At 35.2% G+C, this 25,886-nt stretch overlaps 2 protein-coding genes across 2 annotated transcripts; one reads left to right on the top strand and one right to left on the bottom strand.

Annotated features, from left to right (window-relative positions):
• Nucleotides 1-1,225: 1,225 nt before the first annotated feature.
• On the bottom strand, nucleotides 1,226-2,164 carry LOC113295556. The gene has a single exon (XM_026543887.1). The coding sequence runs from the start codon at nucleotides 2,162-2,164 to the stop codon at nucleotides 1,226-1,228; it is 939 nt and encodes a 312-aa protein (XP_026399672.1).
• An 11,938-nt stretch (nucleotides 2,165-14,102) lies between these two features.
• On the top strand, nucleotides 14,103-14,627 carry LOC113295558. Its single transcript, XM_026543888.1, has one exon. It carries the CDS (start codon nucleotides 14,103-14,105, stop codon nucleotides 14,625-14,627), a length of 525 nt encoding a protein of 174 aa, XP_026399673.1.
• The last annotated feature ends 11,259 nt before the right edge of the window (nucleotides 14,628-25,886 follow it).

Genomic DNA, 25,886 nt, shown 5'->3' on the forward strand with positions numbered 1-25,886 from the left:
CCGTAATTTGATTAGATGCAGAGTCAGAAACACCAACAACATCAAACAACGGAACTGAATTATTATCAACAGAATTCTGATTAACTCTTAGCACATTAGTATCTTCAGGCACCTTAGCTTCTTGTATCATCTTGTTAACTGGATGCCACTTCAGATTACTTTTAGTAGGATTATCCAAAGGATTCTTCTTAGTTTTTCTCCTACAATTAGATTCAACATGACCCACAATTCTGCAACATGAGCAAAATTTAGGAATTTTTTGAAGTTCAACAAACTGATCAAAACTTCTTCCATCCACTGTTACTTTTTTTTTGCTAGGTCAAAAAGGTTTATTAAGCAAAAAAACGTAATTACAAGAAGAGAGGCACAAGGCCTCCCCACCCCCATAAACCAAAGGGGTGAAAAACAACAAAATAACTAACAAAAAATAAGCAACAAAGCCCAAAAAAATAACAAGAAAAACTAACAAAGGAAAACATTAAGAGTTTCCACCCTCTCCTTTGTTCTTATTATTCTTCTTTGAAGTTTGCATTCTTTTTAATTGGTCTTGTATTTCCTTGCAATACTCCTTGCGAAAAGATAAATCTTTCACAAACTGTTGTTGAATATCAAATTTCGTTATTGTAAGAAGAACTTCATGCTCCTCTTTAGATAAATGCACCTCTCTATTAGTACTCAAAACTTTATGCAGTTGCAGCCTAGCATTGTGCTCAGCAATATTCGAACTACCTTTAGATTTTTCCTTGGCACGTACCTCCTGCTGCTCCCTCAAAATATCTTCATGTTTTCCCTTTTCAAAAACCTGGTACATAGAGTTTGTTGTAGGTCCAATAGCCTTGCTCGGTTCTGTATACTTCAAAGTAGAACTTAGCCCAGACTTATTCTCCCCCAAAACACCGTCAGACTAAACTACATCATTCCCATTATTCTCCAAATTAACCTGATCATTGTCTAGGTCAGACTTATGCTCAGCAAGAATTTTTTCAGCCCTTCAAGCTACTCTTTTAGCTTTCCAACTTGCCAAAATATCATCGTCCACAGCTCCATCATCTGAAAACTGCTCCATCTCACTGTCCTCCGTTGTCACAGGATTTGCATGGTCTGTGATCTCCAGACCTAATTCACTCTCAAGGATATCAAATTTGTTTTGGTGCATAACAACTTCAGTGGTGAATACATCATCCACATGAGTGGTGTTGTTCGCCTTTCCACTAACCAATTTCCATTAATTAGCTGTAGAGTCAGAAACACCAATAACATCAAACAACGAAACTGAATTATTATCAACAGAATTCTGATTAACTCCCAGCACATTAGTATCTTCAGGCACCTTAGCTTCTCGCATCGTCTTGTTAACTGGCTGCCACTTCAGATTACTTTTAGCAGGATTATCCAAAGGATTCTTCTTAGTTTTTCTCCTACAATCAGATTCAACATGACCCACAATTCTGCAACATGAGCAAAATTTAGGAATTTTTTGAAGTTCAACAAACTGATCGAAACTTCTTCCATCCACTGTTACATGAATGGAATCTGGAACTTTCTTTGTGAAATCAATATCAATTAAAATAGCTGCATAACAACCATACTCATGATTCAAGGTATTCTTATCTACCATAATGGGAGTGCCTAGGTTTTTTCCAAGAGATAACAACACTTTTTCCGTCCACAATTCAACATATAAGACAGGAAAATCAACCCAAACAGCAGCATGAGAAGAAATTTCTTTATTCGGATCAAACCATGGAAACCAGTCACGAAGATGTAACTCTTGCTGATCGATTTTCCATGTTTTGTCACGGATTTTTAGTTTATCTTCCTCAGTTGAAAACTTGATAATAAAGAAACCCTTATACATAGGCGTAAACTTGACCCTTCCTGGACCTAAACTCCATTGGTCTTCCAAAGATTTCTTAACATCAGTAAAGCGAGAAACCCTAAAATCCAGTCTACCAATGAGACTAAAATTCCAAGCCGCACACCCTTCTTGAAAAAAATCTAACGGGATTTCCATAGAGGGTTTATCATCATGAAAAACAGGATTTAGTAAACTGCTAATATCAATAATAGAATGATTCTGTATTTGTTTACCTTTGACCATGTCTGCAAAGGAAATAGAATTCCTAAGAGATGTAGACGACACAGGAACAGATTGTTCTCCCATTGTAGATCATCTAAAGATGATCAAACAATGAAGAAAACGTGAATAAAATGAGAAACCCTAAAAAAAAGCCAAAGAAAAAATCGCCAGAGCAAAGATGAGAGAGAAAAAACCTCACTCTGAGTTTATCAGTTCCATCCACTGTTACATGAATGGAATCTGGAACTTTCTCTGCGAAATCAATATCAATTAAAACAGCTGCATAACAACAATACTCATGATTCAAGGTCTTCTTATTTACCATAATGGGAGTGCCTAGGTTTTTTCCAAGAGATAACAACACTTTTTTCGTCCATAATTCAACATATAAGCCAGGAAAATTAACCCAAACAGCAGCATGAGAAGAATTTTCAAAGCTTTTTGGAGTCTTCCTGAGCTTTTTAGAGTTTCTCAAAGCTCTTTCAGGGTCTTTAGGGTTTTTAAGAAACATTCAAAGATAATCTTCATTATTGTAGGGAATTTTGTTAGTACCATACTTTATAAAGAATTAAGTTACTTTCAGTTGGCTTTAACGAATCCTCTGGCTAGTAGATAGTAGTGCTACGAAATATAATTAACTTAAAGCTTTTTCAGAGGTCTTTCGATTTTTCAGAGCTCTTTAGATATTTTAGGGTTATTTAGAGAGTTCAGGGTTTTTTAGAATTTTCAAGTCTTTTTAGAGAACAATCAAAGTTGATCTTCACTATTGTAGGGATTTGTTATTATCATTCTTTAACGAATCTCCTAGCTTGTAGATCACGGCGCTATGGAGTATAATTAAATTTAAGCTTTTCAAAGCTTTTTGGAGTCTTCCCGAGCTTTTTAAAGTTTCTCAGAGCTCTTTCAGGGCTCTTTATGGTTTTTAGGAAACATTCCAAGATAATCTTCATTATTGTAGGTAATTTTGTTACTATCATTCGTTATAAATAATTAAGTTACTTTCAGTTGGCTTTAACGAATCCCCTTGCTAGTAGATACTAGTGCTACGAAATATAATTAATTTAAAGCATTTTCAGAGCTTTTCGGAGTTTTTCAAAGCTCTTTAGATTTTTCAGAGCACTTTAGATATTTTAGGGCTTTTTAGAGTTTTCAGGGTTTTTTAGAGTTTTCAAGGCTTTTTAGAGAACATTCAAAGTTGATCTTCACTATTGTAGGGATTTGTTATTATCATTCTTTAACGAATCTCCTAGCTTGTAGATCACGGTGCTATGGAGTATAATTAAATTTAAGCTTTTAAAAGCTTTTTGGAGTCTTCTTAAGCTTTTTAAAGTTTCTCAGAGCTCTTTCAGGGCTCTTTATGGTTTTTAGGAAACACTCCAAGATAATCTTCATTATTGTAGGGAATTTTGTTAGTATCATTCTTTATAAAGAATTAAGTTACTTTCAGTTGGCTTTAACGAATCCCCTGGCTAGTAGATACTAGTGCTACGAAATATAATTAACTTAAAGCTTTTTCAGAGCTCTTTAGATATTTTAGGGTTATTCAGAGAGTTCAGGGTTTTCTAGAGTTTTCAAGGCTTTTTTGAGAAAAATCAAAGTTGATCTTCACTATTGTAGGTATTTCTTATTATCATTCTTTAAAGAATCTCCTAGCTTGTAGATCACGGTGCTACGGAGTATAATTAAATTTAAGCTTTTCAAAGCTTTTTGGAGTCTTCCTGTGCTTTTTAGAGTTTCTCAGAGCTCTTTCAGGGCTTTTTAGGGTTTTTAGGAAACATACAAAGATAATCTTCTTTATTGTATGGAATTTTGTTAGTATCATTCTTTATAAAGAATTAAGTTACTTTCAGTTGGATTTTACGAATCCCCTGGCTAGTAGATACTAGTGCCACGAAATATAATTAACTTAAAGTTTTTCAGAGCTTTTTAGAGTTTTTCATAGCACTTTAGATTTTTCTGAAATCTTTAGATATTTTAGGGCGTTTTAGATTTTTCAGGATTTTTTAGAGTTTTCAAGGCTTTTTAGAGAACGTTCAAAGTTGATCTTCACTATTGTAGGGATTTGTTATTATCATTCTATAACGAATCTCCTAGCTTGTAGATCACGGTGCTATGGAGTATAATTGAATTTAAGCTTTTCAAATATTTTTGGAGTCTTCCTGAGCTTTTTAGAGTTTCTCAAAGCTCTTTCAGGGATTTTTAGGGTTTTTAGGAAACATACAAAGACAATCTTCTTCATTGTAGGGAATTTTGTTAGTATCATTCTTTATAAAGAATTAAGTTACTTTCAGTTGGCTTTAACGAATCCTCTGGCTAGTAGATACTAGTGCTACGAAATATAATTAACTTAAAGCTTTTTCAGAGGTCTTTCGATTTTTCAGAACTCTTTAGATATTTTAGGGTTATTTAGAGAGTTTGGGGTTTTTTAGAGTTTTCAAGTCTTTTTAGAGAACAATCAAAGTTGATCTTCACTATTGTAGGGATTTGTTATTATCATTCTTTAACGAATCTCCTAGCTTGTAGATCACGGTGCTATGGAGTATAATTAAATTTAAGCTTTTCAAAGCTTTTTGGAGTCTTCCCGAGCTTTTTAAAGTTTCTCAGAGCTCTTTCAGGGCTCTTTATGGTTTTTAGGAAACATTCCAAGATAATCTTCATTATTGTAGGTAATTTTGTTACTATCATTCTTTATAAAGAATTAAGTTACTTTCAGTTGGCTTTAACGAATCCCCTGGCTAGTAGATACTAGTGCTACGAAATATAATTAATTTAAAGCATTTTCAGAGCTTTTCGGAGTTTTTCAAAGCTCTTTAGATTTTTCAGAGCACTTTAGATATTTTAGGGCTTTTTAGAGTTTTCAGGGTTTTTTAGAGTTTTCAAGGCTTTTTAGAGAACATTCAAAGTTGATCTTCACTATTGTAGGGATTTGTTATTATCAATCTTTAACGAATCTCCTAGCTTGTAGATCACGGTGCTATGGAGTATAATTAAATTTAAGCTTTTCAAATCTTTTTGGAGTCTTCCTAAGCTTTTTAAAGTTTCCCAGAGCTCTTTCAGGGCTCTTTATGGTTTTCAGGGAACATTCCAAGATAATCTTCATTATTGTAGGGAATTTTGTTAGTATCATTCTTTATAAAGAATTAAGTTACTTTCAGTTCGCTTTAACGAATCCCCTGGCTAGTAGATACTAGTGCTACGAAATATAATTAACTTAAAGCTTTTCAGAGCTCTTTAGATATTTTAGGGTTATTCAGAGAGTTCAGGGTTTTTTTAGAGTTTTCAAGTCTTTTTTGAGAAAAATCAAAGTTGATCTTCACTGTTGTAGGGATTTCTTATTATCATTCTTTAATGAATCTCCTAGCTTGTAGATCACGGTGCTACGGAGTATAATTAAATTTAAGCTTTTCAAAGCTTTTTGGAGTCTTCCTGTGCTTTTTAGAGTTTCTCAGAGCTCTTTCAGGGCTCTTTAGGGTTTTTAGGAAACATACAAAGATAATCTTCTTTATTGTATGGAATTTTTTTAGTATCATTCTTTATAAAGAATTAAGTTACTTTCAGTTGGATTTTACGAATCCCCTGGCTAGTAGATACTAGTGCTACGAAATATAATTAACTTAAAGTTTTTCAGAGCTTTTTAGAGTTTTTCATAGCACTTTAGATTTTTCTGAAATCTTTAGATATTTTAGGGTGTTTTAGATTTTTCAGGATTTTTTAGAGTTTTCAAGGCTTTTTAGAGAACGTTCAAAGTTGATCTTCACTATTGTAGCGATTTGTTATTATCATTCTATAACGAATCTACTATCTTGTAGATCACGGTCCTACGGAGTATAATTGAATTTAAAATTTTCAAATATTTTTGGAGTCTTCTTGAGCTTTTTAGAGTTTCTCAGAGCTCTTTCAGGGCTCTTTAGGGTTTTTAGGAAACCTAAAAAGACAATCTTCTTCATTGTAGGGAATTTTGTTAGTATCATTCTTTATAAAGAATTAAGTTACTTTCAGTTGGATTTAACGAATCCTCTGGCTAGTAGATACTAGTGATACGAAATATAATTAACTTAAAGCTTTTTCAGATCTCTTTAGATATTTTACGGCTATTTAGAGAGTTCAGGTTTTTTTTAGAGTTTTCAAGGCTTTTTAGAGAACAGTCAAAGTTGATCTTTACTTTTGTGGGGATTTTTCAGAGCTCTTTAGATTTTTCAGAGCTCTTTATATATTTTAGGGCTATCCAGATTTTTCAGGGGTTTTTAGAGTTTTGAAGGCTTTTTAGAGAACATTCAAAGTTCACTATTGTGGGGATTTGTTATTATCATTCTTTAATGAATCTCCTACCTTGTAGATCCCAGTGCTACGGAGTATAATTAAATTTAAGCTTTTCAAAGCTTTTTGGAGTCTTCCTGAGCTTATTAGAGTTTCTCAGAGCTCTTTCAGGGCTCTTTAGGGTTTTTAGGAAACATTCAAAGATAATTTTCATTATTGTAGGGAATGTTGTTAGTATCATTCTTTATAAAGAATTAAGTTACTTTCATTTTGCTTTAACGAATCCCCTGGCTAGTAGATACCAGTGCTACGAAATATAATTAACTTAAAGCTTTTTCCGAGCTTTTTAGAGTTTTTCATAGCTTTTTAGATTTTTCAGAGCTCTTTAGATATTTTAGGGTTATTCACAGTGTTCAGTGTTTTTTAGAGTTTTCAAGGCTTTTTGGAGAACATTAAAAGTTCATCTTCACTGTTGTGGGGATTTGTTATTATAATTCTTTAGCGAATCTCCTAGCTTGTAGATCCCAGTGCTACGGAGTATAATTAAATTTATGCTTTTCAAAGCTTTTTGGAGTCTTCCTGAGCGTTTTAGAGTTTTTCATATCTCTTTCAGGACTCATTAGGGTTTTTAGAAAACATTCAAAGACAATCTTCATTATTGTAGGGAATTTTGTTAGTATCATTCTTTATAAAGAATTAAGTTACTTTCAGTTGGCTTTAACGAATCCCCTGGCTAGTAGATACTAGTGCTACAAAATATATTTAAGTTAAAACTTTTTTCAGAGCTTTTTAGAGTTTTTCAAAGCTCTTTAGATTTTTCAGAGCTCTTTAGATATTTTAGGGCTTTTTAGAGTTTTCAGGGTTTTTTAGAGTTTGCAAGGCTTTTTAGAGAACATTCAAAGTTGATCTTCACTATTGTAGGGATTTGTTATTATCATTCTATAACAAATCTCCTAGCTTGTAGATCACGGTGCTACGGAGTATAATTAAATTTAAGCTTTTCAAAGCTTTTTGGAGTCTTCCTAAGATTTTTAGAGTTTCTCAGAGCTTTTTCAGGGCTCTTTAGTGTTTTTAGGGTTTTTAGGAAACATTAAAAGATAATCATCAGTATTGCAGGGAATTTTTTTATTATCATTCTTTATAAAGAACTAACTTTAACGAATCCTCTGGCTAGTAGATACTAGTGCTACAAAATATAATTAACTTAAAGCTTTTTCCGAGCTCTTTAGATTTTTCAGAGCTCTTTATATATTTTAGGGCTATCCAGAGTTTTCAGGGTTTTTTAAAGTTTTGAAGGCTTTTTAGAGAACATTCAAAGTTGATCTTCACTATTGTGGGGATTTGTTATTATCATTTCTTAACGAATCTCCTAGCTTGTAGATCCCAGTGCTACGGAGTATAATTAAATTTAAGCTTTTCAAAGCTTTTATGAGTCTTCTTGAGCTTTTTAGAGTTTCTCAGAGCTCTTTCAGGGCTCTTTAGGGTTTTTAGAAAACATTCAAAGATAATCTTCATTATTGTAAGGAATGTTGTTAGTATCATTCTTTATAAAGAATTAATTTACTTTCAGTTGGCTTTAACTAATCCCCTGGCTAGTAGATACTAGTGCTACGAAAAATAATTAACTTAAAGCTTTTTCAGAGCTTTTTAGATTTTTTCAGAGCTCTTTAGATTTTACAGAGCTCTTTAGATATTTTAGGGCTTTTTAGAGTTTTCAGGGTTTTTTAGAGTTTTCAAGGCTTTTTAGAGAACATTCAAAGTTGATCTTCAATATTGTAGGGATTTTTTATTATCATTCTATAAAGAATCTCCAAGCTTGTAGATCACGGTGCTACGAAGTATAATTAAATTTAAGCTTTTCAAAGCTTTTTGGAGTCTTCTTGAGCTTTTTAGAGTTTCTCGGAGCTCTTTCAGGGCTCTTTAGGGTTTTTAGGAAACATTCAAAGATAATCTTCATTATTGTAGGGAATTTTGTTAGTATCATTCTTTATAAAGAATTAAGTTACTTTCAGTTGGCTTTAACGAATCCCCGACTAGTAGATACTAGTGCTACGAAATATAATTAATTTAAATCTTTTTCAGAGCTTTTTAGATTTTTCATAGCTCTTTAGATTTTTCAGAGCTCTTTTGATATTTTAGGGCTTTTTAGAGTTTTCAAGGTTTTTTTTAGAGTTTTCAAGGCTTTTTAGAGAACATTCAAAGTTGATCTTCACTATTGTAGGGATTTATTATTATCATTCTATAATGAATCTCCTAGCTTGTAGATCACGTTGCTACGGAGTATAATTAAATTTAAGCTTTTCAAACCTTTTTGGAGTCTTCCTGGGTTTTTTAGAGTTTCTAAGAGCTCTTTCAGGGATCTTTAGTGTTTTTAGGGTTTTAAGGAAACATTCAAAGATAATCTTCATTATTGCAGGGATTTTTTTTAGTATCATTCTTTATAAAGAATTAAGTTACTTTCAGCTGGCTTTAACGATTCCTCTGGCTATTAGATACTAGTGCTACGAAATATAATTAAACTAAAGCTTTATTTGAGCTCTTTATATTTTTCAGAGCTCTTTAGATATTTTAGGGCTATTCAGAGTTTTAAGGGTTTTTTAGAGTTTTCAAGGCTTTGTTATTATCATTCGTTAACGAATCTCCTAGCTTGTAGATCCCAGTGCGACGGAGTATAATTAAATTTAAGCTTTTCAAAGCTTTTTGGAGTCTTCCTGAGCTTTTTAGAGTCTCGTAGTGCTCTTTCAGAGCTCTTTAGGGTTTGTAGAAAACATTCAAAGATAATCTTCATTATTGTAGGGAATTTTGTTAATATCATTTTTTATAAAGAATTAAGTTACTTTCAGTTGGCTTTTACGAATCTCCTGGCTAGTAGATACTAGTGTTACGAAATATAATTAACTTAAAGCTTTTTCAGAGCTTTTTACAGTTTTTTATAGGTCTTTAGATTTTTCAGAGCTCTTTAGATATTTTAGGGCTTTTTAGAGTTTTCTGGGTTATTTAGGGTTTTCAAGGCTTTTTAGAGAACATTCAAAGTTGGTTTTCACTATTATAGGAGTTTGTTATTATCATTCTTTAACGAATCTCCTAGCTTGTAGATCACGATGCTACAGAGTATATTAAATTTAAGTTTTTCAAAGCTTTTTGGAGTCTTCCTGAGCTTTTTAGATTTTCTCAGAGCTCTTTCTGGGCTCTTTAGGGTTTTAGGAAACATTCAAAGATAATCTTCATTTTTGTAGGGAATTTCGTTAGTATCATTCTTTATAAAGAATTAAGTTACTTTCAGTTGGCTTTAACGAATCCTCTGGCTAGTAGATACTAGTGCTACGAAATATAATTAACTTAAAGCTTTTTCAGAGCTCTTTATACATCTTAGGGTTATTCAGAGTTTTCAGGGTTTTTTTAGAGTTTTAAAGGCTTTTTGAAGAACATTCAAAGTTGATCTTCACTATTGTGGGGATTTGTTATTATCATTCTTTAGCGAATATCCTAGCTTGTAGATCCTAGTGCTACGGAGTATAATTAAATTTATGCTTTTCAAAGCTTTTTGGAGTCTTCCTGAGCTTTTTAGAGTTTTTCAGAGCTCTTTCAGGACTCTTTAGGGTTTTTAGAGAGTTAACAAGACAGCTCAAACCTGATATCTTTTGTCTTGCGGAACCAAAGGTTCGCTGCTCGAATTATTTTGGCAACAGACTTCAGTTGGAAGGTTTTTCTTCACAGGTTATTCATACAATACAATACAACCTTTGGGTTTGTTATTTAAATACAATACAACCTTCTATTATTAATAGGAGCAAACAGGCTATTGCAATTGAGGTGGATGGAGTGCATATCTCTTTTGTTCATGCTAGTTATGTTCAAGTTACAAGGAGACGTCTTTGGCAGCAACTTAATCTTCACGATGATTTCGTTCCATGGCTTGTTATGGGTGATTTTCATTGCATTCTTCGTCTTCATGAAAAAGGGGAGGTATGGAGCCAATAACTTCAACTATAAATGAATTTTCAGATTGGTTAGATGTCAATAATCTTTTTGAAGCTGATTCTTTGGGTATAAAATTTACTTGGACTAATAAACAATCGGGTACTAATAGGATCATTAGTAAACTCGATCGTGCTGTTATTAATGCTGCTTGGCTTGCAAAATTTGAGAATTGGCGGTGTAAAGCTATTCCTAGAGAAGTTTCTGACCATTCTACTCTCTTGGGTTATCCTTTTGTTGTTCCAAGGCCTAAGAGACTGTTGCTAAACAATCTTCTGGTAATGATGGTAAAACTGATGAGGTTTGGCAACCTGTGATGAACAAAAAGTCAGGGACTAACGGACCTGAGAAAGCTATGGATGGGGTAAGTGATGAGGTAAGTAATGCTTTGGAAAAATCCAAACAACTTGAAGTACGTAAGGCTTCTGAGGATATGGAAAAAGCTAAGAAGGCTGCTTTAGCGTCTTGTTCTCATGCTAAGCAAACAACTCCTGCTAAACAAACAATTGATTCTGGAGTAGTTTCACCTAATAAATTTAGGGTTCTCCAGGATGAGGAAGGTTTAAGTGTGACTATTGATGATGATGAAAGTGATTCAATCCATTCGGATGTAGATGTTTCAGTTGGACTGGCAGCCTCGGGTGTTAAAGGTAAGAAGTGGAGTGAGATGCCACCTGACAATGGGACATGGATGACAAAAGGGCGATCAAAAAAGCATGGTAAAGGTCAGTCTTCATGTAGGAATTTTATAGTGGAGCACAATGCTTTGCTGCAACAGTATAAAAATAAGGAACATACAAGACATGATACTTCTCGTGATGTTCATAATGAAAATATTGGGCTTTTAAACAAGCCCAATAACAGTCAAGATACGGAAAGCATTGTTGGGCCTGTGAAAAATACTTCTTTTCATTTAACTACAGAAGAGCATGAAGTTCTTAGTACAATAACAAATTTTGATATTCAACAAAAGTTTTTATGGGATTTATCTTTCCGAAAGGAGTATTTCAAGGATATACAAGATCAATCAAAAAGAATGAAGACTCCATAGATGAAAAATAAGAACAAAGAAGAAGGTGGAGGCTCATATTTCTCCTCTTTTTGTTAGTTATGTGTGTTTAGGAGCTTATTTCTGTTAGCTATTTTGGTGTTTTTTTCCTCCCCTTTGGTTTATGGGGGTGGGGAGGCCTTGTGCCTCCCATCTTGTAATTCTTGTAATTACGTTTTTTTTCTTAACAAACCTTTATGACCTAGCAAAAAAAAAATAAAAAAACCAAGGCCTAAGAGAGCTCATTTTCGTGTTCAAAAGATATAGTTTTTACATGCTGATTTCCTTCGTATGGTTGCTGAAAGTTGGAATTTGCCAGCTCATGGTTCTCTTGATTTTATTTTTACTTATAAATTGAAGAGACTTAAAGCTGCGAATAAGGAATGGAATCTGATGGTTTTCGATAATATTCACTCTAGTTTGAAGCAAGATCAATTGAGATTTGAATCACATCTCTTCGTTCTGACGAGGATCCTAGTGATATTACTAACCTTAATCTTATGAAAGATGTTATGGCTAAGCAAAGTGAAACGCGTTTGCAGCACAATACTATGCTTAAACAAATAGCACGGAATCAATGGCTTGTGGAGGGTTCAAGCAATTCTTCTTTCTTTCATAACAACATTCGTATTCGTAGAAGTGCTAATATTGTTTCTGAATTAGTGGATAGTGATGGCAATACTATTTCAGATTATGAGCAGATTAGAGATCATTTTGTGCATTTTTATGAAGAAAAGTTCAACGGCCAAGAGTTGGACTATGATTTGAGTCTTTTTGATTATGAGCGTCCTAGCATTTCGGAGGCGGAAAGTCTTGCCATGGACAGGATTCCTTCTCCGAAGGAAATCAAACAAGCAGTTTTTGGTTTAGGTGCTGATAGTGCGCCTGGTATAGACGGTTTTTCAGGTTGCTTATATCGTCATTGCTGGGATATTATTCAAGATGATTTGATTAAGGCTATTCTTCTTTGTTGGAATACTGGTCTTATTCCAAATGGCACCAATTCAAGCCTTATCATCCTTCTTCCTAAGGTACGAGGTGCAAATTCTCTTCGTAACTTCAGGCCTATTGGTCTTAGTAAATTTTTCTTCAAAATTTTTACTAAGATTCTTGCTACTAGGCTAGGCAGTGTTTTGGATAATCTTGTTTCTGAGGAACATGTTACGTTTATGAAAGGGCGTAACATCCATGAAAACATTAGTTTGACTTCTGAAATGGTAAATGAACTTCATCTTAAACGCAAAGACGGTAATATTGGCCTCAAGCTTGATATCTCTCAGGATTTTGACACGGTGAGTTGGTCTTTTGTGTTGGAAGTTTTTCGTCGATATGGTTTCTCTGAGCAGTGGTGCACTGGGATTCATAATATTTTGAATTCTGCTAGAATCTCTATTCTTTTGAATGGCAGTCCGGAGGGTTATTTCAAAATTAATAGAGGTTTGCGTCAAAGGGATCCCCTTTCTCCTTTAATTTTTGTCTTGATTGAAGATGTCCTTAGCAGAAATATTACGAAACTTTTTCGTGATAAGAAGATGTTTTACATGGTAACAAGAGGTGGTATCTCTCCTACTCATCTCTTTTTTGCGGGTGACATTATGATTTTTTGTAAAGGTAAATTAAAGAGTCTTCATAATCTGGTGGATTTATTGGGCAAGTATCAACGAGCTTCAGGCCAAACTGTGTGTAGGAAAAAGAGCAAGATTTATTATGGTGGTGGTTCTTTAAGTAGAAGAGCATAGCTTGCAGATTTCTTGGGGATGAGTGTTATAACTCTTCCAGATCGCTACCTTGGACTCCAAATTATTCCAGGTACGGTTCGTTATCATCACATTTCTAATGTGGTTGAAAAGATTAAATCTCAATTAGCTGGGTGGAAGGGGTTTACTTTATCTTTTAATGACCGTATTGTGCTTCTTAAATCTGTTATTACTAGTTATTCTATTCACAATATGGCTATTTACAAGTGGCCTCGAAAATTCATATTGCAATGTGAGCGTGCAATTAGGAATTTTATTTGGTCGGGAGATTCTAATGTTATTCGTTTTGTGGTGGTAGCGTATGATAAAATCTGTTGTCCTTTTGAGGAGGGAGGTCTTGATTTATCTCGTATGGCTACCTTGAATAATGCTATGCTCATGAAGTTATGGTGGAAAATTCGCACGTCAAATAAGAAGTGGGCTGGTTTTCTGAAGGCCAAGTTTTTTGGTAGAAATGGTTGCATCAAGACTGTTGGAGTGAAGTCTTCCATTCTTCCGGGAATTCGAAAAGTGTATAACACTGTGGAGGATAATACCAAAGTTCTTATTGGTGATGGAAGGTCAATTTCATTGTATTATGATGTTTGGTATGGTGAAACGTCTTTTGCAGATGTTTTGAATGATTACACGCTGGATAGATTAGTGCTGGTTAGTGATTGTTTAATTGCTGATCAATGGGCTTTTCCTGACGTCCATTTGGAGAGATTACTTGCTGCTGGTATGGAGATGCACGGATTGCCAAGTATTTTTGGCGGGAATGATTCGAGAATTTGGATGCCAAACTTCTCATGGGACTTTAGTAAGTTCTGCCAAAGAGATTATTCGTTAGAGACATAATAAATTTGAACCTGCGTCTTTACTGTGGAGAAAAGAAACACACCCAACTTTAGCTGCTCAAAATTGGAAGTTCATTCGCGGGGCATGCGCCACTTATGATCTTATTCAGTCAAGGTTCAAAATCCAGTTAGCAAACAAGTGTGTGATGTGTGGACTTGAAGAAGAGTCGCTGGAACATATACTCTTCCAATGCTCCTTTGCAGCTCGTGCGTGGTTGTGGCTTTCAAATATTTTTGGTTTAACAACTAACTATGATCTTGTTGTGTCCTTCAAAGCATCCAAGAATAGAAGTAAGATGGTTCGTGATCTGTGGTTGGCGGCCAATCTATTCGTCAGGTTGGAACTGTGGGCTATGCGCAACAATTGTGTTTTTGAACGCAGGAAAGTGAACTGGAATACGTTTTTCAAGCGTGTTCTGAAATTGATTCAGGACTATTCAGGTCGTCTTAGGGGTTATATGAAGAACTGTGCTGATGACATTCTTCTTCTTGATTATTTTCGAGTTGTTCATAGGAGAGTTAAGCATCAGCAACCTGTTGAAGTTTTTTGGCATCCTCCAGACGAAAACGAACTTCAGATCTGCTATGATGGGGCGGCGAGAGGAAATCCAGGCATTGCCGGTACTGGAGTGGTGGCTAGAGATGCGCATTGTTCAGTTTTGGAGCTATGAGTATCGGTCTTGGTGTTACGACGAACTACTTGGCAGAGTTATATGGCATTATAGTTGGTTTGGAGAGCACTACGCAATGGGGTTTTGAACGTATTTGTGTATGATCATATTCTTATGGCGTGGTTAAAGATTTCAAAAATAATTTTATCCCTTGGTTTGCAAAGAATAGATGGATGGTGATTTGTAGGCATTATACGTCTATAAGGTTCATTCACACTTTTAGGGAGGAGAATTTTTTCAGCGGTTAAAATGGCTAAGCGTAGATATTTTCTAGCTAAGGAAGTGGGAATGCATTTTAATTTGAAAGACCACATTTTCTAATTTCAGTTGAACAATCAAATGTTTCTTATTTTCGTTTTAAATAGTTTACAAGTTTTTGGGGTTACTGTGACCTCTTTTCTTGTAAATTATTTTTTGTAAATTCTGTTATATATTAATACAAATTTTTGACTTTAGGGTTTTTAGAAAACATTCAAAGATAATCTTCATTATTGTAGGGAATTTTGTTAGTATCATTCTTTATAAAGACTTAAGTTACTTTCAGTTGGCTTTAGCGAATCCCCTGGCTAGTAGATACTAGTGCTACGAAATATAATTAAGTTAAAGCTTTTTCAGAGCTTTTTAGAGTTTTTCAGAGCTCTTTAGATTTTTCAGAGCTCTTTAGATATTTTAGAGCTTTTTAGAGTTTTCAGGGTATTTTAGAGTTTTCAAGGATTTTTAGAGAACATTCAAAGTTGATCTTTACTATTGTAGGGATTTGTTATTAACATTCTATAACGAATCTCCTAGCTTGTAGATCACGGTGCTACAGAGTATAACTAAATTTAAGCTTTTCAAAGCTTTTTGGAGTCTTCCTGAGCTTTTTATAGTTTCTCAGAGCTCTTTCAGGGATCTTTAGTGTTTTTAGGATCTTTAGGAAACATTCAAAGATAATCTTCATTATTACAGGGAATTTATTTAGTATCATTCTTTATAAAGAATTAAGTTACTTTCAGTTGGCTTTAACGAATCCTCTGGATAGTAGATACTAGTGCTACAAAATATAATTAACTTAAAGATTTTTACGAGCTCTTTAGATTTTCAAAGCTCTTTATATATTTTAGGGTTATCCAGAGTTTTCAGGGTTTTATAGAGTTTTGAAGGCTTTTTAGAGAACATTCAAAGTTGATCTTCACTATTGTGGGGATTTGTTATTCTCATTCTTTAACAAATCTCCTAGCTTGTAGATCCCAGTGCTACGGAGTATAATTAAATTTAAGCTTTTCAAAGCTTTTTGGAGTCTTCCTGAGCTTTTTAGAGTTTCAGGGCTCTCAGGGCTCCTTAGGGTTTTTAGAAAACACTCAAAGATAATCTTCATTATTGTAGGGAATTTTGTTAGTATCATTCTTTATAAAGAATTAAGTTACTTTCAGTTGGCTTTAACGAATCCCCTGGCTAGTAGATACTAGTGCGACGAAAAATAATTAACTTAAAGCTTTTTCAAAGCTTTTTAGAGTTTTTCAGAGCTTTTTAGATTTTTCAGAGCTCTTTAGATATTTTAGGGCTTTTTAGAGTTTTCAGGTTTTTTTTGAGTTTTCAAGGTTTTTTAGAGATCATTCAAAGTTGATCTTCACTATTGTAGGAATTTGTAATTATCATTCTATAAAGAATCTCCAAGCTTGTAGATCACGGTGCTACGGAGTATAATTAAATTTAAGCTTTTCAAAGATTTTTGGACTCTTCCTGAGCTTTTTAGAGTTTCTCGGAGCTCTTACAGGGCTCTTTAGGGTTTTTAGGAAACTTTCAAAGATAATCTTCATTATTGTAGGGAATTTTGTTAGTATCATTCTTTATAAAAAATTAAGTCACTTTCAGTTGGCTTTAACGAATCCCCTGGCTAGTAGATACTAGTGCTACGAAATATAATTAATTTAAAGCTTTTTCAGAGATTTTTAGATTTTTTCATAGCTCGTTAGATTTTTTAGGGTTTTTTAGAGTTTTCAAGGCTTTTTAGAGAACATTCAAAGTTGATCTTCACTATTGTAGGGATTTGTTATTATCATTCTATAACGAATCTCCTAGCTTGTAGATCACGGTGCTACGGAGTATAATTAAAGTTAAGCTTTTCAAAGCTTTTTGGAGTCTTCCTGAGCTTTTTAGAGTTTCCCAGAGCTCTTTCAGGGCTCTTTAGTGTTTTTAGGGTTTTTAGGAAACATTCAAAGATAATCTTCATTATTTTAGGGAATGTTGTTAGTATCATTCTTTATAAAGAATTAAGTTACTTTCATTTTGCTTTAACGAATCCCCTGGCTAGTAGATACTAGTGCTACGAAATATAATTAATTTAAAGCTTTTTCATAGCTCGTTAGATTTTTTAGGGTTTTTTAGAGTTTTCAAGACTTTTTAGAGAACATTCAAAGTTGATCTTCACTATTGTAGGTATTTGTTATTATCATTCTATAACGAATCTCCTAGCTTGTAGATCACGGTGCTACGGAGTATAATTAAAGTTAAGCTTTTCAAAGCTTTTTGGAGTCTTCCTGAGCTTTTTAGAGTTTCCCAGAGCTCTTTCAGGGCTCTTTAGTGTTTTTAGGGTTTTTAGGAAACATTCAAAGATAATCTTCATTATTGCAGGGAATTTTTTTATTATCATTCTTTATAAAGAATTAAGTTACTTTCACGGTGCTATTGTAGCTTTATACTAGTTGGCTCTTTAACCAATAAAGCTTGTTCCTGGTGGTAATTATGCTTCAGATGAAGCTGAATATGATGATACTTATGATGATGAATATAATGAATTTTATGGTGACCCTGATGTTTTGGCAGAATTACTAGCTGGTCTCCAACCTAAGAAGAGGAATTTCGGGGTGGGAAAGGCGCGAAAACGTTACTAAGCTATGTTTTTTTCTCTTGGTTAGTTTTTTGTGTTTAGGAGCTCTTCATGGGTTTTTATTTTGAAGTTATTTTTTTTCTCCACTTTGGTTTATGGGGGTGGGGAGGCCTTGAGCCTTCCATTTTGTAATTCTTGTAATTACGTTTTTTTGCTTTAATAAACCATTTTGACCTACCAAAAAAATGTATCCGAACTCTTTAGATTTTTCAGAGCTCTTTAGATATTTTAGGGCTATTCAGAGTTTTAAGGGTTTTTTAGAGTTTTCAAGGCTTTTTAGAGAACATTCAAAGTTGATCTTCACTAGTGTGGGGATTTGTTATTATCATTCGTTAACGAATCTCCTAGAAAACTTTAGAAAACATTTTTCAATGAGGAGAGAGAAACTCTGGCGCTCACTTTAGGGTTTCGATTTTTTTCAAAAAAATTCACGTGATTTTTTTTTTTTTTTGGTAAATCCAAAATGTATTAATAGAGAGCAAAAGATACAACATAGTTCATAAGAAAAGAGGTATGGAACCCCAAAAAACTTACAAACTATTTAAATCGAAAATAGATTGCATTTGGTAAATCAATGGCATTAGAAAATCCGGCTTATTATCAAAACTAAGACCTTCTTCATTTTGTAGCAAGCATCCCCTTTTTGCTAACGCATCAGCCGAAAAATTTGCTTCTCTATAAGTGTGAATAAAATGAATGTTGTTATACCTTGCTCTAACAACTACCCACCTACTCCGAATGAACCAAGGAAGAGACAAAATGTTACTTGAAAAAACCGTAACAGCAGACAAAGAGTCAGTGCGAATGCAAACATTTCCTATACCAAATTTAACAGCCCACTCCAAACCAATAATGACACAAAAGATTTCTGCCAAATAATTTGTTTGGATCCCAAAACCAACACACATCGCTCCCAACACACTTAAATCAGCACCTCTAGCTATAGCACCAGCCCCGCCTATACCCGGATTTCCCTAGACGCTCCATCGCAGCAAAGCATAATTTCATTAACTTCAGGAGGTTCCCAAAAACATTCAACAGGCTCCAACATTTTAATCTTCCTATGTACCACTCTAAAGAAATTCATGATACGTAATTCTTCCACGTTGTTGTACATATTACCCTTAAGTCTCTTAGAAAAATCATGAACCTGACTGAAAACACGTTTCTGAAAGAAAAACCAGCTAACCTTCTTGTTATTATAGATATAATTATTGCGCATCATCCACAACTCCGCTCTTATTACCAGAATCGCTAACAGCCACAAATCCTTGAGCATGCGACTCATGCTCTTTGCAGATTTATACGCTGTAACTAAATTTGGATGAGCCTTAATGCCAAACGTCTGTTCCAACCAGTTCCAAGCTTTTCCTGCAAAACTACATAACCACAGAATGTGGTCCAAGCTCTCTTCCGCCACATTACATAAACAACATTTGTTTACCACCGGGATTTTGTATCTTCTCTGCACCTTGTCCAAAGTAGCACACGCACCACGTAGAAGCTTCCAGTTCTGATCCCCAAGAGCGGGATGTATAGCTGATCTCCAAATCAAGTTTGCACCCTCCAGCTTGTCATATCTCTTCCTTACCAATTCCCTTTCCGAACGAACAGAAAAGGCACCACTATATTCTGGAATCTACACTATAATATTCACCACCCAAAGGAGCAGGTAAGTTATGAATGTCAATACCTGCAACAAGCATGTTAGTTGTACAAGTAGTATTCAGATTCCAGTTTCCATTATCCAAAACATCACTGACCATAACAGTCTGACTCAAAGTCTGATCATTGCACAGATTTGCAATGGAGTCAGTCCCGCACCAAGTATCAAAGTATAATGACGTGGACCTGCCATCCCCAATAAGAACTCTAGTATTAACGTCAACATCTTGGTAGACCCATTTAATACCCGGGAGAATGGTGGACTTCAGATAACCAATAATATTTCCATCTCGATTCAAAAATTTAGCACGAAAGAACCTATCCCAAACTTTATTAGAGGTACGAATATTCCACCAAAGATTCATAAGTAAAGCTTTATTCATGCTGGTCATGCTAGATAGACCCAAACCCCCTTCTTCATAAGGTACACAAATCTTATCATAAGCCACCACAAAAGCTCTACGAATACTGGAATCCCCTGACCATAATAAATTCCGAATAGCAACTTCACATTGATGGACAAATTAGGATGGCCATTTATAAACTGCCATATTGTGAATAGAATAGCTTGCAACAACTGATTTCACCAAAACAACTCTATCTTGAAAAGACAAATGCCAACCTTTCCAACCAACGAGATGATCTTTTAATTTCTCCACCACATTAGCAATATGTTGGTATTTCACAGCTCCAGGCATAATCTGGACTCCCAAATAGCGGTCAGGAAAAGTAACCACATCTATTTGTAAAAAAAGAGAAATAGTTGTACGTCTACTCAAAGACCCCCCACCATAATACAACTTACTCTTTCGTATACTAACATATTGACCAGAGGCACGTTGGTAAGAGCACAACAAATCTACTAAATTTTCCAAGCTTTTCATGTTACCTTTACAAAAGATCATTATGTCATCAGCAAAGAAAAGGTGAGTAGGGGAAATACCTTTTCGAGTAACCATATGCGTCATCTTTCTATCCATAAAGAGTTTAGTAATGTTCCTTCTTAAAACATCCTCGATCAAAACAAACATCAAAGGAGAAAGAGGATCTCCCTGACGAAAGAGGATCTCCCTGACGAATACCTCTATCAATCTTGAAGAAACCCTCCGAACTTCCATTAAACAGAACCGAAATCCTAACAGATTGAAGAATATGAAGAATCCAATTACACCAATCATTTGAAAAACCATATCTTCAAAACACCTCCAAGATAAACGACCAACTGACTGTATCGAAATCCTGAGTAATGTCAAGTTTTAGACCAACATTTCCTTCCTTCCTCTTCATTTGAAGCTCATTAACCATTTCAGAAGCTAAACTAATATTCTCATGAATATTTCTACCTTTCATAAAAGCAACCTGTTCCTCGGAAACAAGGTTACCCAAAACTCTTCCCAAACGAGTAGCTAGGATTTTTGTAAAAATTTTAAAAAAGAAATTACTTAATCCTATTGGTCTAAAATTCTTAAGAGTATTAGCACCACGTACCTTAGGAAATAGAAGAATCAGACTTGAGTTAACTCCGTGAGGCACATATTTGTTTTTCGAGCAAAAAAGAACTGCTTTGTACAAATCTTGATATATGATCTCCCAACAATGCCTATATAAAAAACCCGCAAAACCATCCGGCCCTGGGGCACTGTCAGCATCCAATCCAAAAACAGCTTCTCTTATTTCTTCCTCCATAGGAATTGCATCCATCATAGTACTCTCATCTTGAGAAATAGACGGATGCTCCATATCAAAAAGAGAGTCGTCTAACACAGAATCATCACCGTTGAATTTGGAAGTATAATAGTTGACTACATAAGTAGACATCTGATCCCCATCAGTTATGGTGACCCCATTATCATCCACCAATTCTGATATGGTGTTACTGCTGCTTCTAATACGAATACTAGTGTGGAAAAAATTGGTATTACTGGAACCATCCACTAACCACTTGTTCCGAGACTTTTGTTTAAGCATAGTAGATAACTGAAGCCTTGAATTTGTCAACACTACTGTTGCATCCTTCATTGCGTTCAATTTAGCTAAATTGGTAGGATCCTCATCAGATTCACGTAAAGAAATGCCCTATGATTTAACTCAAATAATTGATGATCTCATTCCCAAGAAGAAGAATTTTAGAGTTGGAAGACGAAAACGATTTTAATTTCCTAGTTCTCTTCTTTATGCTAATTTTTTAATGTTTATGAGCTTATTTTATGAGTTTTTAGAGTTTTTTTCTCCCCTTTGGTTTATGGGGGTGGGGAGGTCTAGAACCTCCCATTTTGTAATTCTTGTAATTACGTTTTTTTTCTTTAATAAACCATTTTGACCTAGCAAAAAAAAAAAATCATGTAACGCAATCTCATGTCTCAACTGGTCTTGCTTTAATCGCACATAAATATTACCAAAAACTAATTTGTTCCATTCTTTCATATCTTCTTTAAGTATCTTTAACTTATAAGGAAAAATATATGCCGGAGAACCCACCACAGGCTGATCCCAACTCTGTTTAACCATACGCATAAAGTCAGGATGACTAAACCACATTTTCTGAACACGGAAAGGAGCACGTCTCGGCCTTGAATTGACAAAAGGATAACCTATAAGAGGAGAATGGTCAGAAACTTCTATAGGAAGAGATTTACACCGCCAAATCTCGAACTTATCCAACCAAGTTTCATTGATAACCGCACGATCAAGTTTACTCAAAATTCTTTTAGTTACCGCTTGACGATTAGACCAGGTGAAGTTACAACCAAGAGCATCAGCTTCAAAAAGCCCATTGTCATCCATCCAACCACTAAATTCATTTATAACTAAAGTACGCGGCTCAGCTCCACCCTTCTTTTCTTCACCACGCAAAACACAATTATAATCTCCAATTGCAAGCCAAGGAACTGAGAATGACCCATATTCAGTTGCTTCCAAAGAGCTCTTCTAGTCACTTGCAAATAGCTAGCGTGAATAAAAGAAACCTGGACACCCTCAACACCAATAGTAATGGCCTGTCGAGTCTTATTTAAAACTACCGGCGTAGAAAAATTTGAAGACCACATTACCCATAAGTTTCCAACAGAAGAAGACGTGGAATTATGAATAACATCTGTACAAAAACCCACAACATTAAGTTTGCGCATGAAACTTGGAGAGCACGCCACCATAGAGTTTTGCTTTAGCTTATTTTCTAGCAATCCCATTAATGTTCCAAAAAAGGACACGCATTAATGACTAGTATGTTTAAGGTTTGATACCTTCACCCTAGCTGAAGAACCAGGGACATTATTCTGACGTGTGATGGTTGGTGATCGCCCATTCAAAACCTTCTTACCCAGACTATTTAATTCAGAACCTGAGACCATATTCGAAGTAGAAGAGGAAACAAAGTCGATCTAGAAGAGGAAACCATATTCGAAATATTAGAGGAAACCATACCAGATGAGGAACCCGTACCAGCTGAGTAAACTACTTCACCCACTTTAAATCTAACTGCCTGTCTTTTCTTTTTCGTTTGATAAAGCTTTTCATCACCCCACTTATCAGCCAAATTAGTATTATGAGGTATATTAACATCCTCAGGCAAGTCATCATCAGAATGACCACTCTCTCCAATCAAAACTTCCTCATCATTAATACCAATTTCAGAGTTAAGAACTTCAAACCTGTTACGATCCAAACAATGTTCCTGACTTAACAGATCATTGCTCAAAGGAGAATTTGAAAAAACCTTGTTCATATTATCAACATGAGACATATTAGCACCAATATTCCCATTTAACTTAGTTTGCTCAGACCTAGTTCTTTCCAATTTATCCTGAGCAACTAATGCAGCGTGCTCAGCAGCAACCTGCTTGGACTTCGCCAAAGCCAGAGTTGCATTGCGATATTCTGTTTCAGATTTAGCAAGGTCATCATTCAGCTGCTTCGTTTTCTCCAGTTCAGCTTCCTCAATATCATCTACCGCAACCTCCCCAGAAAAAATTTGTTGTGTTTGATCTCTAGTTTGATTTTGAGCCTCAGATGAAACCCCCTTTTTCTTAGTCTTCACCTGCTTCCAACCACCTTGATTATCAACCTGAGATGACTGTTGCACATTCGTGTTACCATTCTTTATTAGCCTTCTTCTTTCTACATTCAGTCTCAGTATGACCAATAATCTTGCAATGAGAGCAAAACTTAGGTCGTTTTGGGATATTAAAAGGTTGCCAAAATTCCCTACCATTCACAGTAAGAAGAATGCCCTCATAGTCGAGTTCTGTAAAATCAATATCAACAAGTACAGAACCAAAGTACCCATACTCATGATTTAGGGTTCTTTTGTCCACTATTATTGGTGTTCCAATAGTTTGTCCAAGAGATAGCAACGTCTTCTCTATCCATAACTCCACTGGCAGTCCCGGGAATTTAACCCAAACTGTAGCACGAGATGTCACCTGTTTATCCGCATCAAAGCTAGGGTACCATCCTGAAGTTTCAAACTTTGGTGTGCTACCAACCAGGTTTTATCTTCACGGTAAACTTTTTCTTTATCATTTTGAGTCCATAACTTAATGATGAAGAAACCACGATTCATAGGAACGAACTGCACTCTCCCATCATCTAAACCCCATTGAAATAACAAATTTTTCTTAACATCATTAAAATCTAGGTCTTTAAAATCCAGACGCCCAATGAGATTGTACTTCCAGATTTCACAACCTTCCATGAAAAAATCTTGAGGAATAACCAACGCTAGCTTACCATCTTTAACAGTTGATTTAGGTAAAATACTCAAATCAACAGTTGTGGTTGGCATCTGTTTTTTACCTTTAAGCATTTCAGCAAACGTGAGAACCTTATTCTGACCGGAATCAGATAAGTCCCCCATCCCAGATCACCAAAAAGATGATCCAAAGAGATGTGCGGAAAAAAAAATTAAAAAAAAAACAAACCCTAAAATCGCCAGAGTAAAAACTAGGAGAGAGAAAAAAAAACGATGGTTAACTTAAAGTATAGGTAAATGGTTAAAAAATTGGGTTAAAGGCACAAAGGTTATATTAAAGTTTAAACCTCAAAGAGGTTTACTACCTACAAGCCCGAAAAAAAAATGGATTCTAATCGTGTTTTACTTATTGGTGATTCAAGTGAGAGTAATCGTTCTTATGCAGATGCTTTCAAACAAAAGAAAACTTTGCATCCTACAAAAGTTGATATTTCTTCTTTACTAAACCCAAAGTTAATTGAGGGAGAACCTTCCCTGGATATTCCAACGGAATTTTTCCAAGAGGGTTGTGTTCCTTTTCAACACAGTTTCATTGCTCCAATAGATCACACTGGTCTAAAGTTCAATGAACTTAAGCAAAATCTAGAAACACAATGGGGATATTCTGCCAAGTTTGTTCCTATGAAGAAAGTTTTTTTCATCATTATGTGCAACTCCAAGGAAGATAAGGAGAAAATACGTAAAAAGAAGTGGTTTATTGATCAACATCTGCTTCGATTGATTGATTGGTACCCAAGCTTCAACCCTGAGAAACAAGCTACGTCCCATGCAGCTGTTTGGGTGCAATTTCCGGGGCTGCCAGTTGAACATTGGACTGAGAAGACATTATTATCTATGGGTAAAGTTCTGGGAACTCCTATTGTGGTTGATCAGAAAACCCTAGATTTGGATTTCGGTTATTATGTTGTTGTTTTGGTGGATATAGATTTTGGTAAACATATTCCTTCTAGGATTCTTCTTAATTCTGAAGGAAACAAATTTTGGCAATACCTAGAAATTCCTAAATGTCCAAAGTTTTGTATGCATTGTAATATTATTGGACATCATGATAAGGAATGTAAAAAAAAGCAAGCTCATAAGAATGTTTTAAACCCACCTGCTAAGCAATCTACTGGACAATCTGCTGATCAATCTGCTTGGAAGAATGTTCCGAAGAGGAAGAATGGCCGTGGCAAGAAAAACAATGCAGCAAACCATGGTTCGCATGAGGGGAATGCTGGTGATGTGGAGAAAATCACTCAGCTTGAGGCGACTGTTGCTCGTTCTGAAGCTATTTATCGTGCAACCGCTGCTGAGCTTGAAAAGGCTAAGCAAGCTGCTACAGATGAATCAACATTGGAGAAAGGGACTGTGTTAGAGGGAACCAGCGCCTCAGTATCCAAGTCTGAAAATTCTGTTGAATTGGCTAGAACTAGACAGAACTTGACAGATAAGAACGTAGATAACTTGTCTTCTACCCCTTTGCAGATAGTTGTGCATGGGACTTCGCACGAATCTGTGCATGAAGTGCATGCTAACAATTCAACTCCTCTGTATAATGTTATTTCTGAGATTGAGGTGGTTCTTTCACCTAATAGATATGGTGTGCTCAGTGATGAATTGGGATTAACTGACGAGGCTATCAATGCTGAAGTTTTTCGTGAAGAGGAGAATTTGGAAGAGCATATGTCACCGGAACAAGCTGCTTCTGGAGTCAAGGGTGCGAAATGGGGTAATTGGATGTGGAGAAGCGTCAGGATAGAAGAATCCTAAAACCAACGGACTCTCATGATACATCATCCTCAACTGAGTTGGAATCCAATTCTGGTTCTGATTCTGAAGTTAATGCCTTAGGTGTTAAGGTTAAGAAGGGTCGTTCTCCAGGCATTGCCAAAATTGGTACTGCTAATGCAGGGAAAGGTTTGGATTCTACAAACAAGCTAAATAACACTCAAAAATCAGGTTTTTAATGCGTGTGCTCTTCTGGAACATTAAT

This window comes from Papaver somniferum, chromosome 7 (assembly GCF_003573695.1).
Source record: "Papaver somniferum cultivar HN1 chromosome 7, ASM357369v1, whole genome shotgun sequence".
Taxonomy (NCBI): domain Eukaryota; kingdom Viridiplantae; phylum Streptophyta; class Magnoliopsida; order Ranunculales; family Papaveraceae; genus Papaver; species Papaver somniferum.

Bases quoted from the DNA above. Each gene is read 5' to 3' on its own strand.
- LOC113295556 (XM_026543887.1), bottom strand. From the start codon at position 2,164: ATGGGAGAACAATCTGTTCCTGTGTCGTCTACATCTCTTAGGAATTCT.
- LOC113295558 (XM_026543888.1), top strand. From the start codon at position 14,103: ATGTGTGGACTTGAAGAAGAGTCGCTGGAACATATACTCTTCCAATGC.